The sequence below is a fragment of the Eublepharis macularius genome, chromosome 9 (assembly GCF_028583425.1).
Source record: "Eublepharis macularius isolate TG4126 chromosome 9, MPM_Emac_v1.0, whole genome shotgun sequence".
Taxonomy (NCBI): Eukaryota; Metazoa; Chordata; class Lepidosauria; order Squamata; family Eublepharidae; genus Eublepharis; species Eublepharis macularius.
Window position 1 is genome coordinate 44186519 of NC_072798.1, and position 21072 is coordinate 44207590.

Consider the following 21072-nt stretch of genomic DNA (forward strand, 5'->3'; position numbering starts at 1 on the left):
GATCGACGGGGGGGGGCAGAGGGGAGTCTGCCCCCAGCACCGCCAAAGAGGGGGCGCCAGGCATGGCTGCCAGCCACTGGGAGCATGCCGGAGCTGGCGGTGGCAGCACGGGTGGCTGACCAGAGAGCTGGGAGGCCACCCACGCCATTCGCCTGCCCTGCTGACGGGGCAGCTGGCTTGCCGCACGTGCAGGACAGGGAGTGCGCGGCAAGCTGGCCGCCCCGTCAGCAGGGCAGACAAATGGCGCAGGTGGCCTCCCAGCCCTCCGCTCAGCTGCCCGCACTGTGCACTGGTGTGGCCGGCTTGCCGCAGGGGCGGCACACCTCCGGGACCTGCATGATGACATCATGGAAGGGACATCATCATGCAGTGCTGGGAGTGTGCGCGCGGGTGGGGGGAATGTTGGTCTTGGGTTGCCCTGGGCACTGGCAACCCTAGATCCAGCCCTGGTGAGCAACAAGAGCTACATTGTGAAGTCACTTCCAGGAACCGAGAAATGATATAGGCTGTCTCTAGGAATCACTGGAAACTCTAACTGAAAGTAATGTTGTGACATCCAATGTTGCTGATTTTTAAAAAAAGATTCTCTTGCTAATGCTTTGCTGAACTAGCTGAGACTGTGATTGAAAGGGTTGCTATGGAAAGCTCACTGCAGTAGCTATGCTAGGAATTATTAAGAAAGGCACTGAAAATAAAACAGCCAACATTATAATGCCTTTAGTGCAGCCTCATTTGGAACACTGTAGGCAGTTCTGGTCACTGTATCTCAAAAAGGAGATCGCAGAACTGGAAAAAGAACAAAGAATGGTGACCAAGATGATTAGGAGATTAGAGTATCTTTCCTATGAGGAGAGTCTGGGACTTTTTGATGCCCCTTTGATGGCACAGAGGAGGCATGACAGAGGTTTATAAAATTACATATGGGGTGGGAAAAGTGGACAGAGAGAACTTTTTCTCCCTCTAACATAATACTAGAACTTGGGGCACCCAATGAAATTAATGGGAAATACATTCATAACAGACAAAAGGAAATACTTCTTTATTCAATGAGTAATTAAACTGTGGAATTCACTGCCAGGGGAGATAGTGATGGCCATGAGCACAGACAGCTTCAAAAGGGAGTTAGACAGATGCATGGAGGAGAGGCACATCAATGGTAACTGAAGGGAGCCTTCTTATCCAGGGGCTGCAAACCTCTGCATATCAATTCTGGGAGGCGGCGGCAGCAGCAGGGGAGGGCCTCAGCCGCTATGCCCTGTTCACCCTCCAAGGCAACAGGCTGGTTGCTGTGTGGAACAGGATGCTACGCTAGACGGGCCACTGGTCCGATCCAGTAGCCTCTTTATAATTAAAAATTTGGTTCAGACCACCAGTAAAAGTTTGGAAATAATCTAAACATCCCCTCAAATCAATTTCCATGCATTTTAACAGCACCGATGGATAAAGTGATGCACTAATAAGATGAATATATCCACAGAGTAAGTAACTTTACAAGCATCCTGCAATCTCTTTACTTCAGAGGAGCTTTGTTCTCGACACTGATTTTTTTCCTACTTGAACATAAGCCTGTAGACAGAGTGGACCGATCTTGTTTTAGGACCGCTAAAGTGATGGACGTGGCCTTTATTAATCACATCCCTCTTTTTACTTTGCTCCCTGCCCTTTTGAATGAGTGGCCAATCCATTCAAGGAACTGTGCTTACCTTATCTCCATCAGCAAATCACCACCCATACCCACGGACCTGCCCTGACAACTTCCTCAGCAACACTGCACTAGCATGCTTCCAAAGAAATCTCAGAGACGTACCCAGGATTTGATTCCATAAAGACGAGAGGATATTTCTCAAACGCCATTGAACCCACAGTGGGAGGTTCTGCTTTCTCTAGGATGAGTTGAGCCAGAACTGCCAATGCCTCCTCCTGGACCAGAGGATCATCTCCACAGATGCAATGCTCAATGTACTCAAGGAGACTGGGAAGGAACAGCTGGGAAAAAACAGAGTCAAAACATCACAGATGCCTCCACTTCCAAGTAGACAAACAGCAGGCCGGGAATGTAATAGAAGCAGGATGACCTTGGGCCAAGTTACGAAAACACTAGGGCCCTTCTTCAGTACTATCGCCTTAGGTAAATTAAGCACAGGATGCCGGAACCTCTGAGGAGCAAGGATTCAGTATTTTGATGCATCTTATTCTTTGTGCATCACATGCATGCCCTGAACTAAGAAGCTGCAGTGCTACTTGCAATTCTCCCTAAATTACATGTCCTTATCCAAGAACTTCTGTGTCACACTCCAACATTCTCCACATAAACTTAAAATTTCCGTGAGTTCCATGTTCACCCACTGTATCCTACTTTGGACAAACCCATCTCTATTCCTTCTCCAAGATACCTTACTGCCTCTAACTCACTTATCTTCGAGTCACCCCCCTGACACCCCCCACCAAGAAACCACATTCTTTCTTTCAAATATAACACTGGAGGCAAGGCCTCCACTTCATGACTGAAAAAAACTTTCAAAACAGAATGTAGATAATCTGATTATGACACAAATCATGATTCTGCTAAGTTCAAAACTAAGATTGGTTTGAACAACAAACTTAGTTCAAACAATCTTTTTTCACCACCAAGTCCCTCTTGGCTATTCTACATATAAGCAGTCCTTGAGACACGTATTTGCACGTACAGTATATTTTATGTTTTAAACAACAGATCTGTGTAATAAGATCTGAACCTTAGAATAGAAGTATAGTATTTATTTAGAAAATTTCCCTGGTTGATTTTAGAAGATAAGTACAAAACCTATTACTACAGCAAGGAGATGAGGCATACATGCTGTGAACAAAGAAATCCACAATTCAATCCTCTTTTTGGCAAAGCTACTAGTTGGCTTTAGGCAAACAATCTACACTGAGCTTCAACCTCTCTTCCCCAAAAGGGGGATAATAATACTGACACCTCATACAAACTATTAGAATAATGCATACAAAGCACTCTGGCTGTTCTGGTGCTATATGAGTGTGAAGTATTGTTAAGCTGTTTACCACCACAAAGCCATACAATAGGAGGAGTTCAAGAAATAACAACTCTCAACATTTGTATTACACTTTAAAGAGTTCAAAATGTTTCATATCCATTATCATGCTGTAAACCTTGCAACAACCCTGTAAGGTAAGCCAATATTTTGTATAGTAGATGGGGGGCTGTTAGGACAAAAGGGAGAATGGGGTTACCCAGGCCATCTACAAAGTTTGCAGCAGACATAAGATCTGAACCAGGGACCCTCCTGGATAACAGCTTATTTTCGTAGCCACACCAGCTCCTTACACCTATTACACACAAGTCACTATTTAGTGAAATTCTGAACTTCCATGTTACACAGTTCTATGTACAAAATATTCTTTTGAAGTTCCAGATCTGTAAAAGTTTCAGCCCAGTCAAGCATTTTACTTTTTCTGTTGGTTTTGTCCCCAACCTGACACAGAAAAGGGCAATTAAAAAAAAATCTAGATAAAATAGATGTAACTCTTGCAGTGACATTTCCAACATCTATAAAGGCGCCGCGGCCCCACCTTTCCATACTCATTTTATCTCTGAAAAGCTCAACTGTGGGTTGCTTAAGAAGCAAAGAGAACTTCACCTACCTTTTCAAATTGTTCCATTCTGAACATGGATTTTGAAAAATTCAAAAGAGAATGCCTGTCAAATCTACCTTTGAAGACCTATAAAAAAGCAAACAAAAACCTTACATGGGGCTACTGGGATTTTTCCCACTTGTCACCAGGAGATTAGGGAGTGAATCCAGACAACCAATTTCCTTCCTTCCTCCTCCTGTAGCACCCCAAAATGCCTCCTGAAACCTTGTTCCTGGAACAGAGGGTAATTCCCCCCCCCCCAGTATCTGATTTCAAGGGGGCATTTCAGGATGCCACAGGATGTGGTAGGGGACTGTGCTCTGTGAGAAGTCCTTGTGCCTACAGAAACATTAGTTTCTGTAGGCACATTAGTTAAATATTAGAAACATTAGAGATGGGCACGAAATGGGAAAAAACAAACCCTGAGTTTCATGGTTCGTCACATTCCACGAACTATGAACTTTCACAAAATTGTCCCGTTTCACGAAACGATTTGTTAGGTTTGTGATTTGTCAGATCCCGGAGCCCTACAATGGCCTCATTCATACCCAGAGATGCCAAACTCACAGGGAGACTTCAAAGGCACCCTCACCCAACAACCTTCCCAGCAAGGACAAGAGCAGAAAATAAGAAAGAGGCTTTTCAGTCTCTTTTGAAGCAGCAGCAAATCCAGCCAAAAGCTCCCAAATCCACTCTCTCTCACTCCAAATCCCAGCAACAGATCCTCCCTCTCCCTCCAATGGATCAGCGCCAGCCTGTCTGGCATCACGAAACATTCACTAATTGAACAAATCAGTCCTGAAAGTCGTAGATTTTGTGAAAAACGCAGCCCCTCTAAACACATTTTTGTGATACACCAATCAGCCCAATTCGTCACAAAATTTAATTTGTATTTCGATTTGTGCGCATGTCTAGTATGGATCCAAACTCAGGAAGTCCACGAAATGTCTTTTTTTAAATTGAACCTCTTGGTTGGATTACTTCAATGCACTCATTGAGGGGGGGGGGTACTCTTGAAAACAACCAGGAAACTACAACTTGTCCAGAATGCAGCAGCCGGACTATTGTCAGATGCTAGTTGTTGCAAATATGTGTTGCCCAATTTGAAACAACTACATTGGTTGCCAGCCTGTTTCTGAGCTCAATTCAATGTGATGGTTATGATATTTAAAGCCCTTCACAACCTGGGATCCACATAGTCTTCAGGCAGCCATCTGCCGGCAATTCCACCATTCAGGGTGGCCCATCTAGCATTGGCCTGAAATTGGGCCTTTTCCATTGTGGCTCCTGACTGGTGGAATGGGCTCCCTGAAAAAATGAGAAGAGCTCCCACCATGGAGATCATTAGGAGGCGCTACAAGGCCTGTCAAGTTTGCCAGGGCTTTTGAGGAAGCTTAAATGACAGGCAACTTTTAAGGGGGGAGGGATGTGGGGATTGTTTTTTATTTAAACTATAACTTTTTAAAATCTATTCTTATAAGCCGCCTTGAACCATGAGGAAAGGTGAGGCAAAAAAGGATTAAATAAATAAATAAATAAATCTTTTAATGTTGCCAACACTAGAAACATACAAATCAGGGAATGGCATCATACACAGAATAGCATCAGTGGACTTGAAAAAGAACAGAAAAGCCTTTTGTGAAGAGTACAAGAGCGGATTTCTACAGTACATTTTACACATATCAGATTAAAAAACACAAAAAACAGTTAAGTCAAATTAAACATGAGAGTGATCCCATGAAACCACTCAAATACATGCAGTTATCCACAGGTTGCCTCACACCAGGACAACACATTGGTCCATCTGACCCCACTGTCTACTCCAGCTAGCAGCAAGTCTCCAAAGTTTCAGGAAGAAACCCTGCCCTGCTAGTAAAAGACACCACTGAAAAGCTGGGGATTTAACTGTGGCAACCTCAACATCTGAAGCACTCAACTAAGTCCCCTCCTCTTACACATGCAACCAGCTGTTGACCTTGACAGGGCTCAGGAGAAAAACCTGAAACATTTACCTGGAATAGCTGTCAGAAGGTTTGACTCTTAAGCCATGACCAGAGATCAGGAGAGAAACTAGACAAATTGCTGCAATATTCACCAACAGATCCCCATCGCATATTTAATTCATGCACGGCCACAGCAGAATTCCCTAACTTAGTCAGAAGCCACAGTACAGAGGAGGTGGGTTTAACTCTTTTCCTCTGAGCAATTTTACCAGCCTCACACGCCCCCACCCCCACAGCTGCTGCTTGACCCACTAGGGAAGCAGACGCTTTGCCTATACATTGCTTGTATGCTTCCCCCACCAGGGCAAATAGCAGTTCCACATTAGGAAAAAAGCACAAAGGGAAAGTGTTACCTCCCTCCATCACACTACAACCTCAATCTGAATTGAGGCCTGCTGCTCTTGCAGCCAGGTAACAATAACAAAGGTGCTGGAGATCCATTTATGGATCTTCACTGACTTGTCTGGTTTGGCCCTCAAACGTTGGCCAGTCCCGCTGGTGTTTTGTTATTATACTGTGCTGAGAATTTCACCTTTCATGGTGCCAGAAGATTCATGCTGGCATTTATTACCCAGAGGCATCTTGCCTGAACTGGAGCCAGAACATGTGCAGTTTCTCCTTTCTCCACCAAAGAGTGCAAGAAGCCATGATCTCTATTTCATTAAAATGGATAAGTGCCAATCAGCTCATTAAGCCATTCCAGATTTTTTAGCACCAATCCACCACAAAAAAAGAAAAGATGGTAACAGCAACCATATGTTTTCTAGAGCATGAGCATAATGGTTTAACACAAACTAGACTTGTTACCTTTTCCACTGTTTCTTTGGTCAAAGAATCAGATACTGAGGCATTCTCAGCAAGGAGCAAGACAGAAATGACTCTAAGCAGAGTATCAGAGCAGGGAACTGAGAGATCAGGTGTGCCAGCCAATTGTATGAATGTCTGTAGAACAAAAGAAAGAAGTACCATTAAAAAGATAACTTTGAAACTGTGGCAAAAAAAAAATCTGTGGAACTGTGTACGTCAAAGTTTTTCCATCTACTTCAAGCTTCTCCTTCTCTTCATTTTCCTGATGAAATTCACAGTGTAAAATTCTAGATTCTACAGTTCTCAAATGCTTGAAGGCCTGCAGCTATCTATAAAACAGCTAACTTGTCCTCAAAGGGGCTTCAGCATGTGTTCTGAAATTCTGCGTTGTTAAAAATGTGAAACACTGGTAACAGAATAAATATAGAAATCTGGCCAAAATTGCATAGAATTCTTTGAACGTGCCATGTTCTGATGCACAAACTGCTATCAGGTATAAACCTAGTGTTGAGGGAAGGGGCTGGAGTACATTTACGTTTTTCTTTTCAAATTCTGGAGCTTCTTATGACCCTCTGAAACCACAAGCAAACCACAAGTTTGCTTTGCTATTTAAATAAAGTCCTGAGTAATAGAATTAGTCAGAAGATACTCAGCTGTGTAACCATATATAATATTTAATTACATTTAAAAACATGGACATCCCTGAATCTTTCTGTTCATTCCACTTTTCTAGTCACAGAAATACTTCCCCTTCTTGAACATGATGTAATGCAACACAACAATTTAATAACAACAACAACAACATTCGATTTATATACCACCCTTCAGGACAACTTAATGCCCACTCAGAGCGGTTTACAAAGTATGCCATTATTATCCCCACAACAACAATCACCCTGTGAGGTGGGTGGGGCTGAGAGAGCTCCAGAGAGCTGTGACTCACCCAAGGTCACCCAGCTGGCTTCAAGTGGAGGAGTGGGGAATCAAACCCGGCTCTCCAGATTAGAGTCCCGTGCTCTTAACCACTACACCAAACTAGCTCTCAGAAGGAACAATGTTATTATATAAAGACAAATTTATCTAGGCCAGGAGAATCCATCCTATGATGTGGAAGTTAATAACCTTCATTCTTTATTCAAACCTCTCTGCTATTAGACTTTGCTATAATCTGCAAGAAAAAACGAATTACAATGTTGCAGCCCATCACAAGTTGCATCCTCTCCTACATCAATGCTTATGATCCACCCCAACATAAGAAACAGCTTGGCCTACCTTACAAACTCCTTCGGGCTGAGTTATCTTGGAGCCATGTGCATACTCTACTAAGATCAAATACACCTGCAATATCCTTTCTGTCTGCTCAGAAGTTTCACAGCAGTTGTCCTTCGTGATTTTCTCTTGCAATTTGAGTACTGATTCCTGTTTTATTTAAAAAGAAATAGTAAAGCACCATCTCCATACATAAAACAATATAAAACATATTTCCAAAAAACCTGTAATTCTGTGCTTTAAAAAAAAGTTCTTCCCCCTCGCCTTTATTTATAGGCTCCATCACTGTATCCTGGGCAAAAATGTTTTCTTACTTATGACTACAAGCAGTTTTTACAAGTGCTCTTAAACAATATGCGCCAAAGCAACAAATAAATTCGCTTTGTGGCTATGTAACAGTATTTTTCTACCTTGTTCCATATGGTTATCACAGGTAAAATAAATGTGAGTCTTGCGCAGGAATATAGATCAGAGTATTGCACAGAACAGATTATTCCGCTGTCACCAACACTGGAAGGACCGCCCTGGTACCACTCTGCACATGGGCAAAATCGACAGCTGTCTGTGCATGTACATTCCCTGTGGTGGCCCCGACCCTATGGAATGGCCTGCCTGAGAATCCGGAAAACTCCCACCCGCTTGACTTTCTGCAAATGATGCAAAATTGAATTATTCAAGACAGCTTTTTAACTCCGGTAGGAGGGCTGTACTGTAACAAAGTGATGCAGAAGGATGCATCAATAGAGGGAGAGGGACCACAGCCTTTACTACTATGGCCTATGGTGTGGTAGCCGGTGCTTTGAGTATGATTCCAGTGGGCAATTCTACATTGTTTAATGTATCATTCTTAGAATTGGTTATGCATGGTTTCAGCATTTCTTCAGCTATGTATTGGATTTCTGCCGGTTTTAAATCTTTGCACATTTGCATTTATAGACCCTATCACATTTTTTATTGAAATGTCCTTGAAGCTGACTCTAACAACTCACATTGAAATCCACTTTGAGTCTCAGTGAGAAAGACGGACTATAAATACTGTAAATGAATACATAAATACATTTCTGTCTCAGCATACATGCATAATTCTTTGGGCTGGGAGAGGAGAGAACGCTTTGCATTCCTGTTAATAACAACTTACTTGCAAGCATCTGAATAAAACATCAAAATGCTCCTTGGAAATGAAACCAGCAGCTGACTTCACCATGCAATTGAAAGCTTCTCCAACAGAGATCCAAGGAAATGTAACTTCTGTTTCTGTAACTGGCCCCATCTTTTTCAGAATTAATGTTATAGCCTGTGGGAAGAATTACATAAGTCATATTCAAAATATCTATAGCACAATGGCTTTTAGACAGTATAAGAAAGATAGATTAAATTTTTAAAAAGGAAAGAAATACAGATTTTATAAAGTAACATATGCCTTTAATATTGGCTGCAACCATAGTAAACATGCTCTGGATCAGTGTGAAGTCTGAATGCAGGCTGCCCAATACACTTTAGTTTGTGAATGGATGTTAAAATGAGATCCTATCCTAACACAAACCATTGCTTAACATGATTTGCTGCTATGTCGGAATACTGAAATCCTAGTCTGTTTAAGAGCTCCACTTCTCTCAGCCTCCTACACAGAAAGAGAGAAGCACAGACCAACAGAAAATACTACCACTCCACCTGCATTCAGCTATGGATGGTGTTTTGTCAGGATCTGATCCAATGAAGCAAGCTGTAAATCGCTTCATTTACTAAGAGTGAAATCCTAAACAGAGATAATCCAGTTTAAGCCCATTGATCTCAATGGGTTTAGACAGGAGTTACTCTGTATAGGATTTCACTATAAATGCCTTAATGCCTCTTAGTAAACCAGCAACTATTGCATGCAATCCAGTTTTCTGTATAATTTCCCATGTACTTCATATTCATACACTCAAAATGCTTACCTTTTCTGCACAGGAATGGAACATGTTTTTAACACCTTTGCACATTGCAAAAATTAACTGCCCAACTCCTTCCACTTTTTCTGGGTGTTCGCCAAGGTCAAAGAACATTAAATTTAAAAGAGCATTTTGATCGGAAACCTATGAAATAAAATCCAAAAATGTGAAACTTTACCAGATTAACTCTGCAATCCAAAGAGGAGGTGGGAAAGTGCATAGGGAGAGAACTAAGGCTTGCGCGGGCGTAAATGGCACATAGGTGTGTGTAATCTCTCCCCCAGCAGCCGCCTGAGGCCGACTACCACAGACGGGTCGCCATCGGCGGGCATACTTGGCAACTGGGCAGAGGTTAAGTGCACAGCAAGGTCCTGCACTGGCGGGCAGACCACAAGTTAGTCAGTTTCCAAAGCCGCTCCAGGCCAGGGAACACCCCCTGCAGCAGCAGAAAGTTACACCATGAAAAAAGGAGGCGTATCCCATAGGCGCCCACTGAAGGGAAAATTTTGGGCTATCCTCTAGGCACCGGTGCCGCCCACACAGCCCAAACAGGGCATAGGATGGCAACTACCACAGGGACCAATCTGCGTGCACTTCCGGGGTGGGTGAGCCCATCCCTGCACCCAATCAGCTGCCCACACGCCCTACATAACCTCCAGCTGTGCTGCCCATGAACTCAGGTAAGTGGGAGGTGGCCGGAGGCTGTGCTCAGCAGCCTCCTGCTGCAGGGACTTCGTGCACAAGGCGGAAGAGTGGGTACATAAGGTGGCGGGTCACAAGTGCACTGGGGGGACATAGCAGAAAATTAGGAGCGCTTTGCACTCAAGGGAAGAAGAGCGAAGTCCCAAATGTCTGATTTACGACAACCACCCAAGTCCCCTTGTAGGTTATCTGACTCTGGAAGTCCCAGCTCCAGAAGCAAGGGAGCACTGACAGGTAAGAAGGAGGTGGGGCAGCAGCTCACTGATTTGTACCAGCTGCCCTCCTCAACTGAACCCTCCCAAATGCCAGCTTCTGCAAGTGAGGATTGCCAGGGGGGGGGGGCTTGGTGGCAGCGGCTGCCTGCCACGGAGACAGCTGCCCAGAAAACTGCTCTTGATGCAGCCATTGGGGGAGCGCCATTTGGGGGCTCTGTTCAGACTCCCTTAGCTGAGGCCCCTCCCAGCAGAGGAGGAAGTGTGGCCATAGGTTGGGTTGACAGGGTGTTCGTAACTCCCTGTTGATGGAGGGTGCTCAGCCCCTTGACTTTCTCCCTCACAGGAGAAGACCATTCCAATGCACAGCGCTCTCTCACCAGAGGGTAATGCATCATCTACTTGCGGGCTGGACCTGTGATACTGGATCTGCCACAGATGCTCTCACTCATGTAACCCTCTCAGAACATGGCAGACTGGCTGGGGCTCAGACAGGGCTGGGTCTCTTGCTACACGTCTCTTTCCCTTGCAGGCAGGGTGCAACTCGTCTGGGAGACCAAGGAACATGGCTGTTCCAGCCCCCGGTGATCCTCCTCAAGTGCCGTTCAGGTCCAACCCAGGGAGCATTTTCCCACGGCAGCCCGCATCTCACTCTCGCCCCTGCGAGGGCTGGATGAGGGATGGATTTTGCGGCTCTGATTGCTGTGCAAACTGCCTTTGCTCCCTTTCCAGCTGAGGGACATTAGCAGGAAACATGTCTAGAGAACCTCTTCACCTTTTCCAGTTTAATAAAATATGTGTTGAAAACCAACAAACTGCCTGTCTGTTTGCTTGCTTCCTGATGATGACAGTAGCCCTCCCCCAACTCCCCGTCAGGATGTCTTTTCACACGCACACACCCCAAAAATGTTTCCTAGCTTAGGGCTGGAATGGATGGGGTGGGGTCTGCTGCCAGAAGGAGCAGGTGTCAAGTGCTGCCTTGGGGAGTCCAGCTCCCCTGGCCCCTCCCCCCGAATGTAACTTCAAGCAGTAGGGTAGGAAGTGAAGTGTGGCCCATGAATGCTTGGGGGAGTGAGGGGGCACCCCGGAAGACTTTCATTCTCTGACAGACAGAGCTGCTGGCATCTAATAAGCCAGGCAGATGATCGCTGCATGTGGGGGGAAGGGGAAGGCTGCTGCCAGGAGGTGGGAGATGTGGAGTGACTTCTTGGAATCTCCAGGGCTCCTACTCTGGGAGGATGGACCACCCTCCTTTTCACTGTTTGTGGAAACAGGGATGGAGTTGGGAAATCTGGCGTTGGGAGATGGTGGACGATGGCCCCCGGAGCAGTTTCTCTGCTCCCACAGGCTGTCAGTCCACTCTTGTGGGGGGGGGGGCATCATCCCAAGACCAAAGTATAGCTCTTGTGGTCCAACCCATGATGCAGTGATGTGTTCAAATGGCGCCACAGCAAGTCTGTGGTGCTTTTCACTCCCATCACCTCCAATGGGCCTTCTGGCCTCTTGTGTGATTTCCAATAGACATTCCTGTCATTCATTGAAGCACCCCCCACCTGCCTCTCCGGAACCTAGGGGCTGATCCCAAGTGCTGCAGGCTGCGAGCGCGATCCTCACTGGGTCCTGCTGCCTTTCTGGTTCCACTTTTCAGGGAGGGGGAACCTGTTTCTCATGGTGGCAGCGGTAGGGGGATTTGCAGGCATCTGGAGCTGCAGCCACCGGCCTGTCCATCATCGGAAATGGGGGTTGGACAGCAAGAGGGAAATGGGAGTTGCCCGATTGACAACTTCAGTGCTACCTCTGCCCCCCTCCCTGGCAGACTGTGCCCTTTGCCCATCTGTCACGGAAGCGGTGCGGCCATTGGCTGGTCTGGGCGGGGTTGTCAGGGGAACAATGGGCAGGTGCTCTTGGCAGCAGGCTTGCCTTGCCGAGCTCTGGTGCCGGCATGGCTCTCCTGCAAAAGTCCATAGGAAGTTACAGAGCAGTGCCGCTTTTAAGTTGCCGTGTGGGTGGGGCCACTGACTCAGGCCTTAGGATTGCACTGTAAAACACACTCCATTGAAAGACAAGTAAGAAACCTCGTTGGTGCTTCCATTTTTCAGATGACATTCCTAATTTGCTGTGGTTACCATGTACTTAACTGATCTGGGGAGAAAGGGTTAGAATTTTAAGTACCATAATTCACTATCTACATATTTATCCTGTCTTTCTCCAAAGGTCAGAAGTAGGTTGTTTATTTTAACCAAACTTTTCCATTAAAAGTTATCCAAAGGTTGGACTGAGAAACAAAACTGGAACATAACCCCTAAAGAGAAACAAAGTTAAATTGACAACCAGCCATACGTTAGCTGTCTGTATGAAAGGCTGCCCATGTAGCTGGGACCAGCAATAATCAATGATGTATAAACCATGCATCTTCTCTTGGCCTGAACCATGTGGGCAGCTGTTCACCCACACAGCTAGGTAGTTCTGCAGCTTAGCTCCCCAGTGCTGCTGAAGCAAAAGTTTAAATAGTACACAGTAGCTTACCCAGCAACGTGAAGTTACAGTGTGCACTAGATAAGGGAGAAAAATGAAAGGGAAAAGCCAATAGGTACAAAAAGATTTATTTTTTATTAAATTTAGTTTGCTATCCCCGCAGGCAGGCTCAAAGCGGTTAACATCATACTTACAATTTGGTTCTTAGATTACCTGACACAGTTCAAACATTTTTGTTCTCCTCCAGGGGAAACTGTTCAACATTTACACAGTAAACTAGTACCGAAAAGGTATGCTCCAGAAATGGTTTTTGTCTGCTCTTCTACCATATGGTACTCAGCTGTAACATTTAAGGCAATGATCTGCCTTCTGAAAGTCTCTGTCCACTCACTAAGAACCTCATCAGTAAAATACTTATACAGGAAATCCTGCATAATTATTTCTGATATTCAGCAGATTAGTAAACATGTGCCAAACCACCATGGAAAATTGGCCCTGTCTTACTTTGAATATACAGCATCACTGGTTTTGCATTGAGCAACGCACAAAACAATACCTATTTAACTTTTTTTTCACCTTACTAAAGGTTTTATAATAAAAACAAAAAGGTGTTGAGCAGTCCCATTTTACATCATTACGGTTGCACTGAAAAGTGTCTAGGTGCATTAACTGAGAATAAGTTCCACTGAACATAGTGAGACTTCTCAGTAGATATCTACATGATTGCACTAAGGGTCTTCTCGCTCTTTCTTACACACACACACTCTTCCCTGCCCACATGTTCCCACACCACCTACCTTCCTCATCAGGAAAGTGAAGCTTTCTGCTGCAAAGTTCCTGATATGCTGTTTGTGGTGGGCCAACAACGTGCTGTACAACCTGTGAATACAACAGAAAAGCGTTAATATTTAAGCGTACGAAAGTAAGAATGAAAGTCACACAAAGACAATTCAATGATACTTCTTGGAATTCATCATTTAACACAAAGCAAATATCTCAACACATTTATTATTCTGCTCTAGGCAAACTCATGGCAAATTATAATTTGCAGATGAGAGACTACTGTGGAACATTTTAAAGTCCTCCAAATGATCCTAACTTTAGCTGTCAGTTATAGACACAGCCACAAATCAATATCAACTCTACTATAGCCACTCTACAAACCACAGCGTCTACTATATGTCCACTGCTACTCTTGTGACATCTGACCTACTTTGATGGAAATCAGCTCCTCTGATGATTGCAGGCTGCAACATTTGCTGCCTACTGCCAATGGCCTGTAACTGCCCACATACTTCAGCAGTCTGCACAGAAACTATGTTGTCTCCTTGGGGTGCTGGTGAACCTGCCCTAGCAAAGGGCATCTGACGAGGTGACCTTGTAGCCTCTTCCAGCTTCACAACGTGATTCCACATTAATGTACGTAACACATGAATTCAAAGGGACAATATGGATTATTTGTAAATTAAAATCAAGACAAGTACCCCAGCCTGGTGCTTGCCCTACCTTCTTCAGAAAGCCTTCCAGATAGAAGAGTACATATTCATCCCAGGCTATTTATTCCCTTCTGATAACCTACTTATAATTAGGAAATTACTAATGCCTTCCTAACATCAAGACAACAAGCTATCACATTGATTGGAAAAATTAAAGTTGAAATTTTCTAAATAAACTTTAGAAACTATTATAAATAAATACTTGCTAAATAAATAAATATGCTTTATTCTGAATAAAATAAATAATAGAGGGACCAAAATGCTTTCTGCTCCAACTCCCAGAAAAGCATGCAAATGGTGTGGTTAACAAGACTTGAGCTTTGGCATCTTACACATATTATTTTAGATAGATGGATAAACCTTACCCATAAATGTTGGACATGTCCTTGACCATTAGCCTCCATAAGTATTTGTAAAGATAGGAAAGAGAGGTGAAGGCCCATTCTAGCAGTTCAGTGTCCTGAGTATCCAGTAATTTTGTAATGGACAGAAAAAAGTCTTGAAAGTGAGGATAAAAATCTGTCTGCAGGTCACGTGCCAATTGAACCACCAAGCTATAGAAGGAAAACATTATAATTAAATACACATACTCAACAGTGCTTAAAAATGTCTCTGGAAACATATCTTGCGGTCCAACAATTTGTTCCTATTTTAGATTTGTGCAATGTTGTTCATTACTTATGGACAACTAATCTCTACAGTTCATCAAAGATACTACTAGGTCACTACAGTCTTGTGAGGCACAAACAACTACCATCATTTCTACTTGGAAAAGAACTGCTGAGGCTTACATGTCAGTGCATCTTGGATTACTGAAAATACGTACTAACAATCATATTTTAAAGCAATGTGTACCACTGAAAATATAGATTTAGAGATTAATAAGCAGCACTCTAGAATATAAAAAATCAACAGCTCTAAATATCACAAATGCAATATTCTTTTTCCTCTAGGCATGAAAGGAAAATATATTATTGGTCTTGTTCAGACCTCACAAACAACTCAGAAATATATTTTAAAGCTTATACTTACTCCAAAAGCGGCTGAAGAGCAAGACTATTTTTCTCTTGCAGGTGAGTTTTCAAGCTCTGCACAATATCCTTCTGATAATATACTAGCTGGTGGAAGGACTGGCATTTGTTGACTACTTGCTTGTAGAATGTCACTATGGAAAACAATAAAAGTAAAATATCCATCTTAATAAAGCATTGGCAATGGCAAACCACCCTGTAAAGAGTCTGCCAAGAAAACGCCGTGATGTGACATCCCCCCCATGGGTCAGTAATGACTCAGTGCTTGCACGGGGGACCTTTACCTTTATCTAATAAAGCATTGGTTGAATTCCAAAGATATCAATTCTCTGGCTTCACTCAAACGCCAACTAATTGTTTTTATGTGGGGTTTTTTTTTTTAAAAAACCAATCTGTCACCTGGGCTAGGGCATCATAAGGGTGGCCAGAATATTTCCCCTCCTGCTTATGCTAAAATTCTGAGGCTCCCAAACAGAAAGGCCCAAAGCCAGCAGGAAACTAAATGCAATCAGTTGTGGAGTCTAATCCAGGTCCCTGCATACAAGATGCACATACATACTGTGGATTTCCTATCACAATCTTGCAGAAGGAGTAGGGAAAACTTTTATAATAAATACTCTCTTTGAATATATTTTATTTTAGGTTGTTACTTGACCCCTCTATTTCCTCCCCCCACCCCCCAAATTTTTTTTTATAACTCCTGATGTGGGAAATATTTGCAATAAAAGGCTACACCATCTCCAGACTTTTTCTAGGATAATTCCTATGCATACTGTAGTCATAAACAATGTATTTTAAAGCATATGTGAACTGGTTAAAAGTGAATAATATCAGCAACAATGAACGTGTTATGCTGAGTTTGAAGACAGCACATTATTTATTAAAGAATTCAGCACTTTTAATAGTAAGCTTAATTTGATAACCAAATATGCTGGCAATCCTGGATGACAGAGACTCGTCCCATCTTGGAAATTAAGCATGGCTGGCCCTGGTTGGATAGGAGACCACCAAGGAACTCCAGGGCTGCAATTGCAGAGACAGGCAATGACAAACCACCTCTGTTCGTCTCTTGCCTTGAAAACTCTATGGAGTTGCCATATTGTTGGCTGCAACCACCACCCATACAGTTACAACAGGACTACGAGCAATAAGAGTGTTTGGGTCCAGAATTGATACATTTAATTCTGCTTATTACAAAACTTGTTTTCTAATTTTAACTTGCTTCCAAGCTAATATTGGAGGTGCTGGTTTTAACGTTTAAAGCCTTTCACGGCCCATAAATATAAAGAACTGCCTTTCTCCATGTAAGTTCACATGTCTTTTAATACATGGCCATCAGGCAGTATTTCTGCTGCCATCCATTCACTAAGAAAAAGATAGTATCTAGAGCCTTTTCCACAGCAATGCCTGTTTTGGGAAAATAATTTCCCAGAGAAGGATGTAACAGAAAACTCTTTCTCAAGTCACCAAATATCTTTTCCAGCTAGCTTCAGTACAAGAAATGTTAGCAGGTTTGACTGTGCTGAACTATTGTGGCATTCTGAATAGAAGATTTTACTGCTGATTTTATTGATCTCTATTGATAGCTGTTATCAGCATTGTAAATGGCTTTGAGACTTGGAAAGGCAGCATAGAAATGTCTTACATACATAAATAGAACTATTATCGGGTACCATTATCGGGTTCCGCCCTGAGCCTGCGAAAGCGGGGAGGGCGGAATATAAATATAATAAATTAAATTAAATTAAAAACTTTAAACAAAACAAAACACTGACAAGTACCATCCTAAGTAGGTTTACACAGAATCCTACACAAGTCTACTCGATGAGACTTACTCCCAGGAAAGTGTCCTTGGGACTGCTCTATATTTTGGAAGGAAACTTCTGCAAAATATTCAATCACTTCTACTCCCACACTGATAATTATACAAAAAAAAAAATCACAGAAAAAGCGTCGTGTCTATGCTCAAAATGCATGCAGACAGCTAGTTACGCACTAATCCATGTCTGAAACAGGTGCAAACCCTTAGCCTCAACATGCTTTTCTAATATGGACTTGAGCACTCAAAAAGTGCCTCATTTTAACAATTCACAAGAAGAAACATACATGATAAATACTTTAGAGAAAAAAATATATACCAAAATGCTGAGTGAGGTTCAGCTCTCTCCATTTCTCCAGTCCTTCATGAAAATATGTTTCAACCTCCTAGCAAGATCAAGAATGAACATTAGTCAATGTAGACATACATAAAGAATCTCAGGCTTAATCCTCCAAAGAATAAGGGTCATGTAAGAAGCCTCTGATGAATTTCTGAAAAATACCAGATAATGCAAAAAGGGCTCAAGCTGTTACACGACTTATAATCAGATACTGCTGATGGCCATGAGCTAACAGCAATGGGGTGTTGATAAAAGAGGTTGTTTAGTGATGACAAAACATTACTGTTTGGTTGCCGATGAATCCCTTCCTTGTACTTCTTTGAACTGAGACAGATGCATACAAATCACATTTCAAAATACTGAGTCCTTAAAAAAAACTACTATGTTTATATAGTAAGCAAGTTGTAAATCTTTTCCTGAACTGTAACACCTTGGGCTGCAATTAAGCGGTTGTATGTTTGAATGCTTCCCCAGGAAAATCAAATAATACAAGTGAGGCACCAGCAAGGACTTGTGGGGGGAATCACATTTCAGCTCTCCCACTATTTCCTCTTTCTCTTCCCTGGCATCCCCTATAGCCTTTCACATTTTATTGCTTGCCTCTCTTTTTCACACCCACCCACCAATCTATCTTTTATCTGCCCCCCGCAACTTTGGCTATATTTATTTACCTCATTTATATCCTGTGTTTCTTGAGGACACAAAGTAGATTACATCATTATCTTCTCCATATTATCTGCCCAACAACCCTATCAGGTGGGTTAAGCTAAGAGAGCTTGACTGGCCCAAAGTCACCCAATGAACTTTCATGGCAAGAGTGGAGATTCCAAACAGGATGTCCCAGATCCTGGTCTAGAACTGCCTGATCACTGAGAGGGCTTCCAGACTAAGACAGAGGAAGCCAATCTTCTAGAGCCTACACAGAATTCGCCTTTGGGGTGTTACCATGTTTATTCAAAAAGATGACATTTTTTATCTTTTTAGGTTTTCTAAAAGAGGAGAGGGGTCATCTTCCACTCAGATATACAGTCACTGAGTTTAAGAAGTGATTAGCGCACACAGGGAGAGAAAAAGTGCACCAGTTCATTCACCAGCCTTTTTACATATGAAACAATGTATTCCAATATGACTTGTGAACAGTTATGATGCAAAGAGGTACAAAAAGTGAAAGTAATTATTTTCTTCCATATATGCCATCAAGTCACAGCCAACATATGGCAATCCCTGCTGGAGTATTCAAGGCAAGAAACTAACAAAGGTGGTCTGCCATTGCCTGCCTCTGCGTAGCAATCCTGACCTTCCTTGGTAGTTTCCCATTCAAGTACAAACCAAAGCCAACACTACTTAGCTGCTGAGATCAAGCTAGCCTGGGCCATCCAGATCAGGGCATTTTCTTCTGTAGTCTGTATTATTCATTGTATACTGATTAAAAATGTAAGAAAAATGTTATTTGTTCTGCTATATTTTTTTAGGGTGGATCATTTTAAATTCAGGGTAATCTGCTTTTACGTATAACCTTCTCTGGGGGGGATGTCATCTTACACAAAGGATCATCTTCCTTTCAAGTAAATATGGTGACTGCAACCCAGTTCTCAAGGGGGTTTTGTGCAAGAAATGCTCAATTCCAATTTGAGATGAGGCATGATGGGAAACTCTGTCTTCCTGTCTCACTTCCCCATGTGTACAAGTGAAACCGCTATACATTATCTTCTTATATCTGTCCATGTGATATTACTCTTATACTACAACAAAAAGAGCAGAATGAAGCATGGGTGACTCCTGTCTCTTGGGCAAATACTTCAGATATCCAGATTATCAGCTTTCTTGTATTGTGAACAACTAACAAACTGACATGGCATACAAATACAAGCACAAGCCAGAGAGCGAACTAATCATTGCTAGTACTAGCAGAGCTAGCCTATGGAGTTGGGGGGCTGGGGCAGCAACCACTTCACTAAGCTAGCAACAGTACCCCCAACACACACACACCATAACAAAAACCTCTTCCATCAGGAATGTCCTCTGACACTCGTTCCCATCATTATGGAAGGCAGTGGCTGGAAGTACTGTAACATATACATGCTCTTTAGCTGGAGGACAAAACCAAAATACGTCATCCTTACCTCAGCATAGCTCCCTGTTCGGTCAATACGATGGATAATATCAATATTTACATTGCTTAATCGTTCTGAGAAGGTGAGAAACTGCAAGAGAAATACAGTATCACAATTAAAAGCCATCAAATTCTATGCAGTTTTAACTTCATAAATATTTTATAGACAACAATCAAGAATCAAGTTAACCAGATTATTCCAGGATCGTCATACATCTGGATATGTCATTTAGTCCAACTTTTTGAACTGTGACAGAACCCTCTGTATCCATCCAATACTCACACCAAGATCACAGCATGATGATGTCATCCTTTTCATCCCAAAATATGATAATCTGAAAAGACTCTTGCTGCAGTTCAGCAATAGTTTCCAGGTGCAGAAACTCCTCTGAGCACATTAAACTGGTCTGCCCTGAACAGATTCCCCATTCATTTCAGTACTAATTTCTCTGTATGCCTGGGATCGGCTGTAAAATGAACAGGGGTGCCTACTTACACGAATTCCTGAAAATATATGGATCTCTGAACTGAACCTAATTTCTGGGAGGGGCAGGAAATAGCACACAGCTATTGCTTTTTATTGTCCTTGGACATTAGGTACAGAGGAATCTCGGCACTAGTGTTTTGCAGGAACCAGAGCCACCGCAACAAATAGCTAAAAGTTGCATTGTACGCCTCTGATTCAATAACAGTAATATCAAGCTACTTTTTAGTCAGGTGGATCCATCTGATAACTTTAAAAAAACAAAAACTAAACGTTTGAACTACAGCGCTAACCTGGATCCAAATTATCTCCCCCACCCCACTACACATTTGGACATAATACGATTTTCTGCAACTTACCCTGTAAGTGTTCTCGGACTTATGAGAGGAAGATTTGGTCTTCATGCCGCTTGAAGATCAGGGGAACGGCAAACTCTGAGAACGAGAGACAGGCCTGTGTATTAAGCAAATGGCTCCCGAAGGCAGATCAATTTGCCAAAGAGGCACACAAACACATGCCGCCGCATCAGCTGGGGGCCGCCATGTCGGAAGGGAGGATTCTGGGATGCGATTGTCACGTGCGATGTGCGCCGGGAGGGGCTGGACTTTGTGACGCTACTGCGGCGGAGCGGGCTGGCGGGTTGGTGCTGCGATGGAAGGGGACCGACTTTTGCGGGGGCGGGGGCGGGGGCGGTGATGGTGATGCCGTTTTCTTTTCTGTGAAACGCTCCCCAAATGATTTGCTTGCCAGATGA

The 21072-nt window shown here is 43.1% G+C and overlaps 1 protein-coding gene across 1 annotated transcript in view; it reads right to left on the minus strand.

Moving 5' to 3' along the window:
• UTP20 (UTP20 small subunit processome component) overlaps positions 1-20842 on the minus strand; it is an 82969-nt gene extending 62127 nt beyond the window's left edge. The window contains exons 1-12 of the mRNA XM_054989036.1: positions 20678-20842; positions 19845-19925; positions 17701-17767; positions 15564-15696; positions 14897-15085; positions 13833-13914; positions 9653-9790; positions 8854-9009; positions 7719-7865; positions 6447-6581; positions 3646-3723; positions 1808-1986 (exon numbers count right to left, since the gene is read on the minus strand). Coding sequence (XP_054845011.1) covers positions 1808-1986; positions 3646-3723; positions 6447-6581; positions 7719-7865; positions 8854-9009; positions 9653-9790; positions 13833-13914; positions 14897-15085; positions 15564-15696; positions 17701-17767; positions 19845-19925; positions 20678-20722 — 1430 coding nt within the window. The 5' untranslated portion in view covers positions 20723-20842. The remainder of the gene's footprint in view (positions 1-1807; positions 1987-3645; positions 3724-6446; positions 6582-7718; positions 7866-8853; positions 9010-9652; positions 9791-13832; positions 13915-14896; positions 15086-15563; positions 15697-17700; positions 17768-19844; positions 19926-20677) is intronic.
• Positions 20843-21072: the final 230 nt, after the last annotated feature.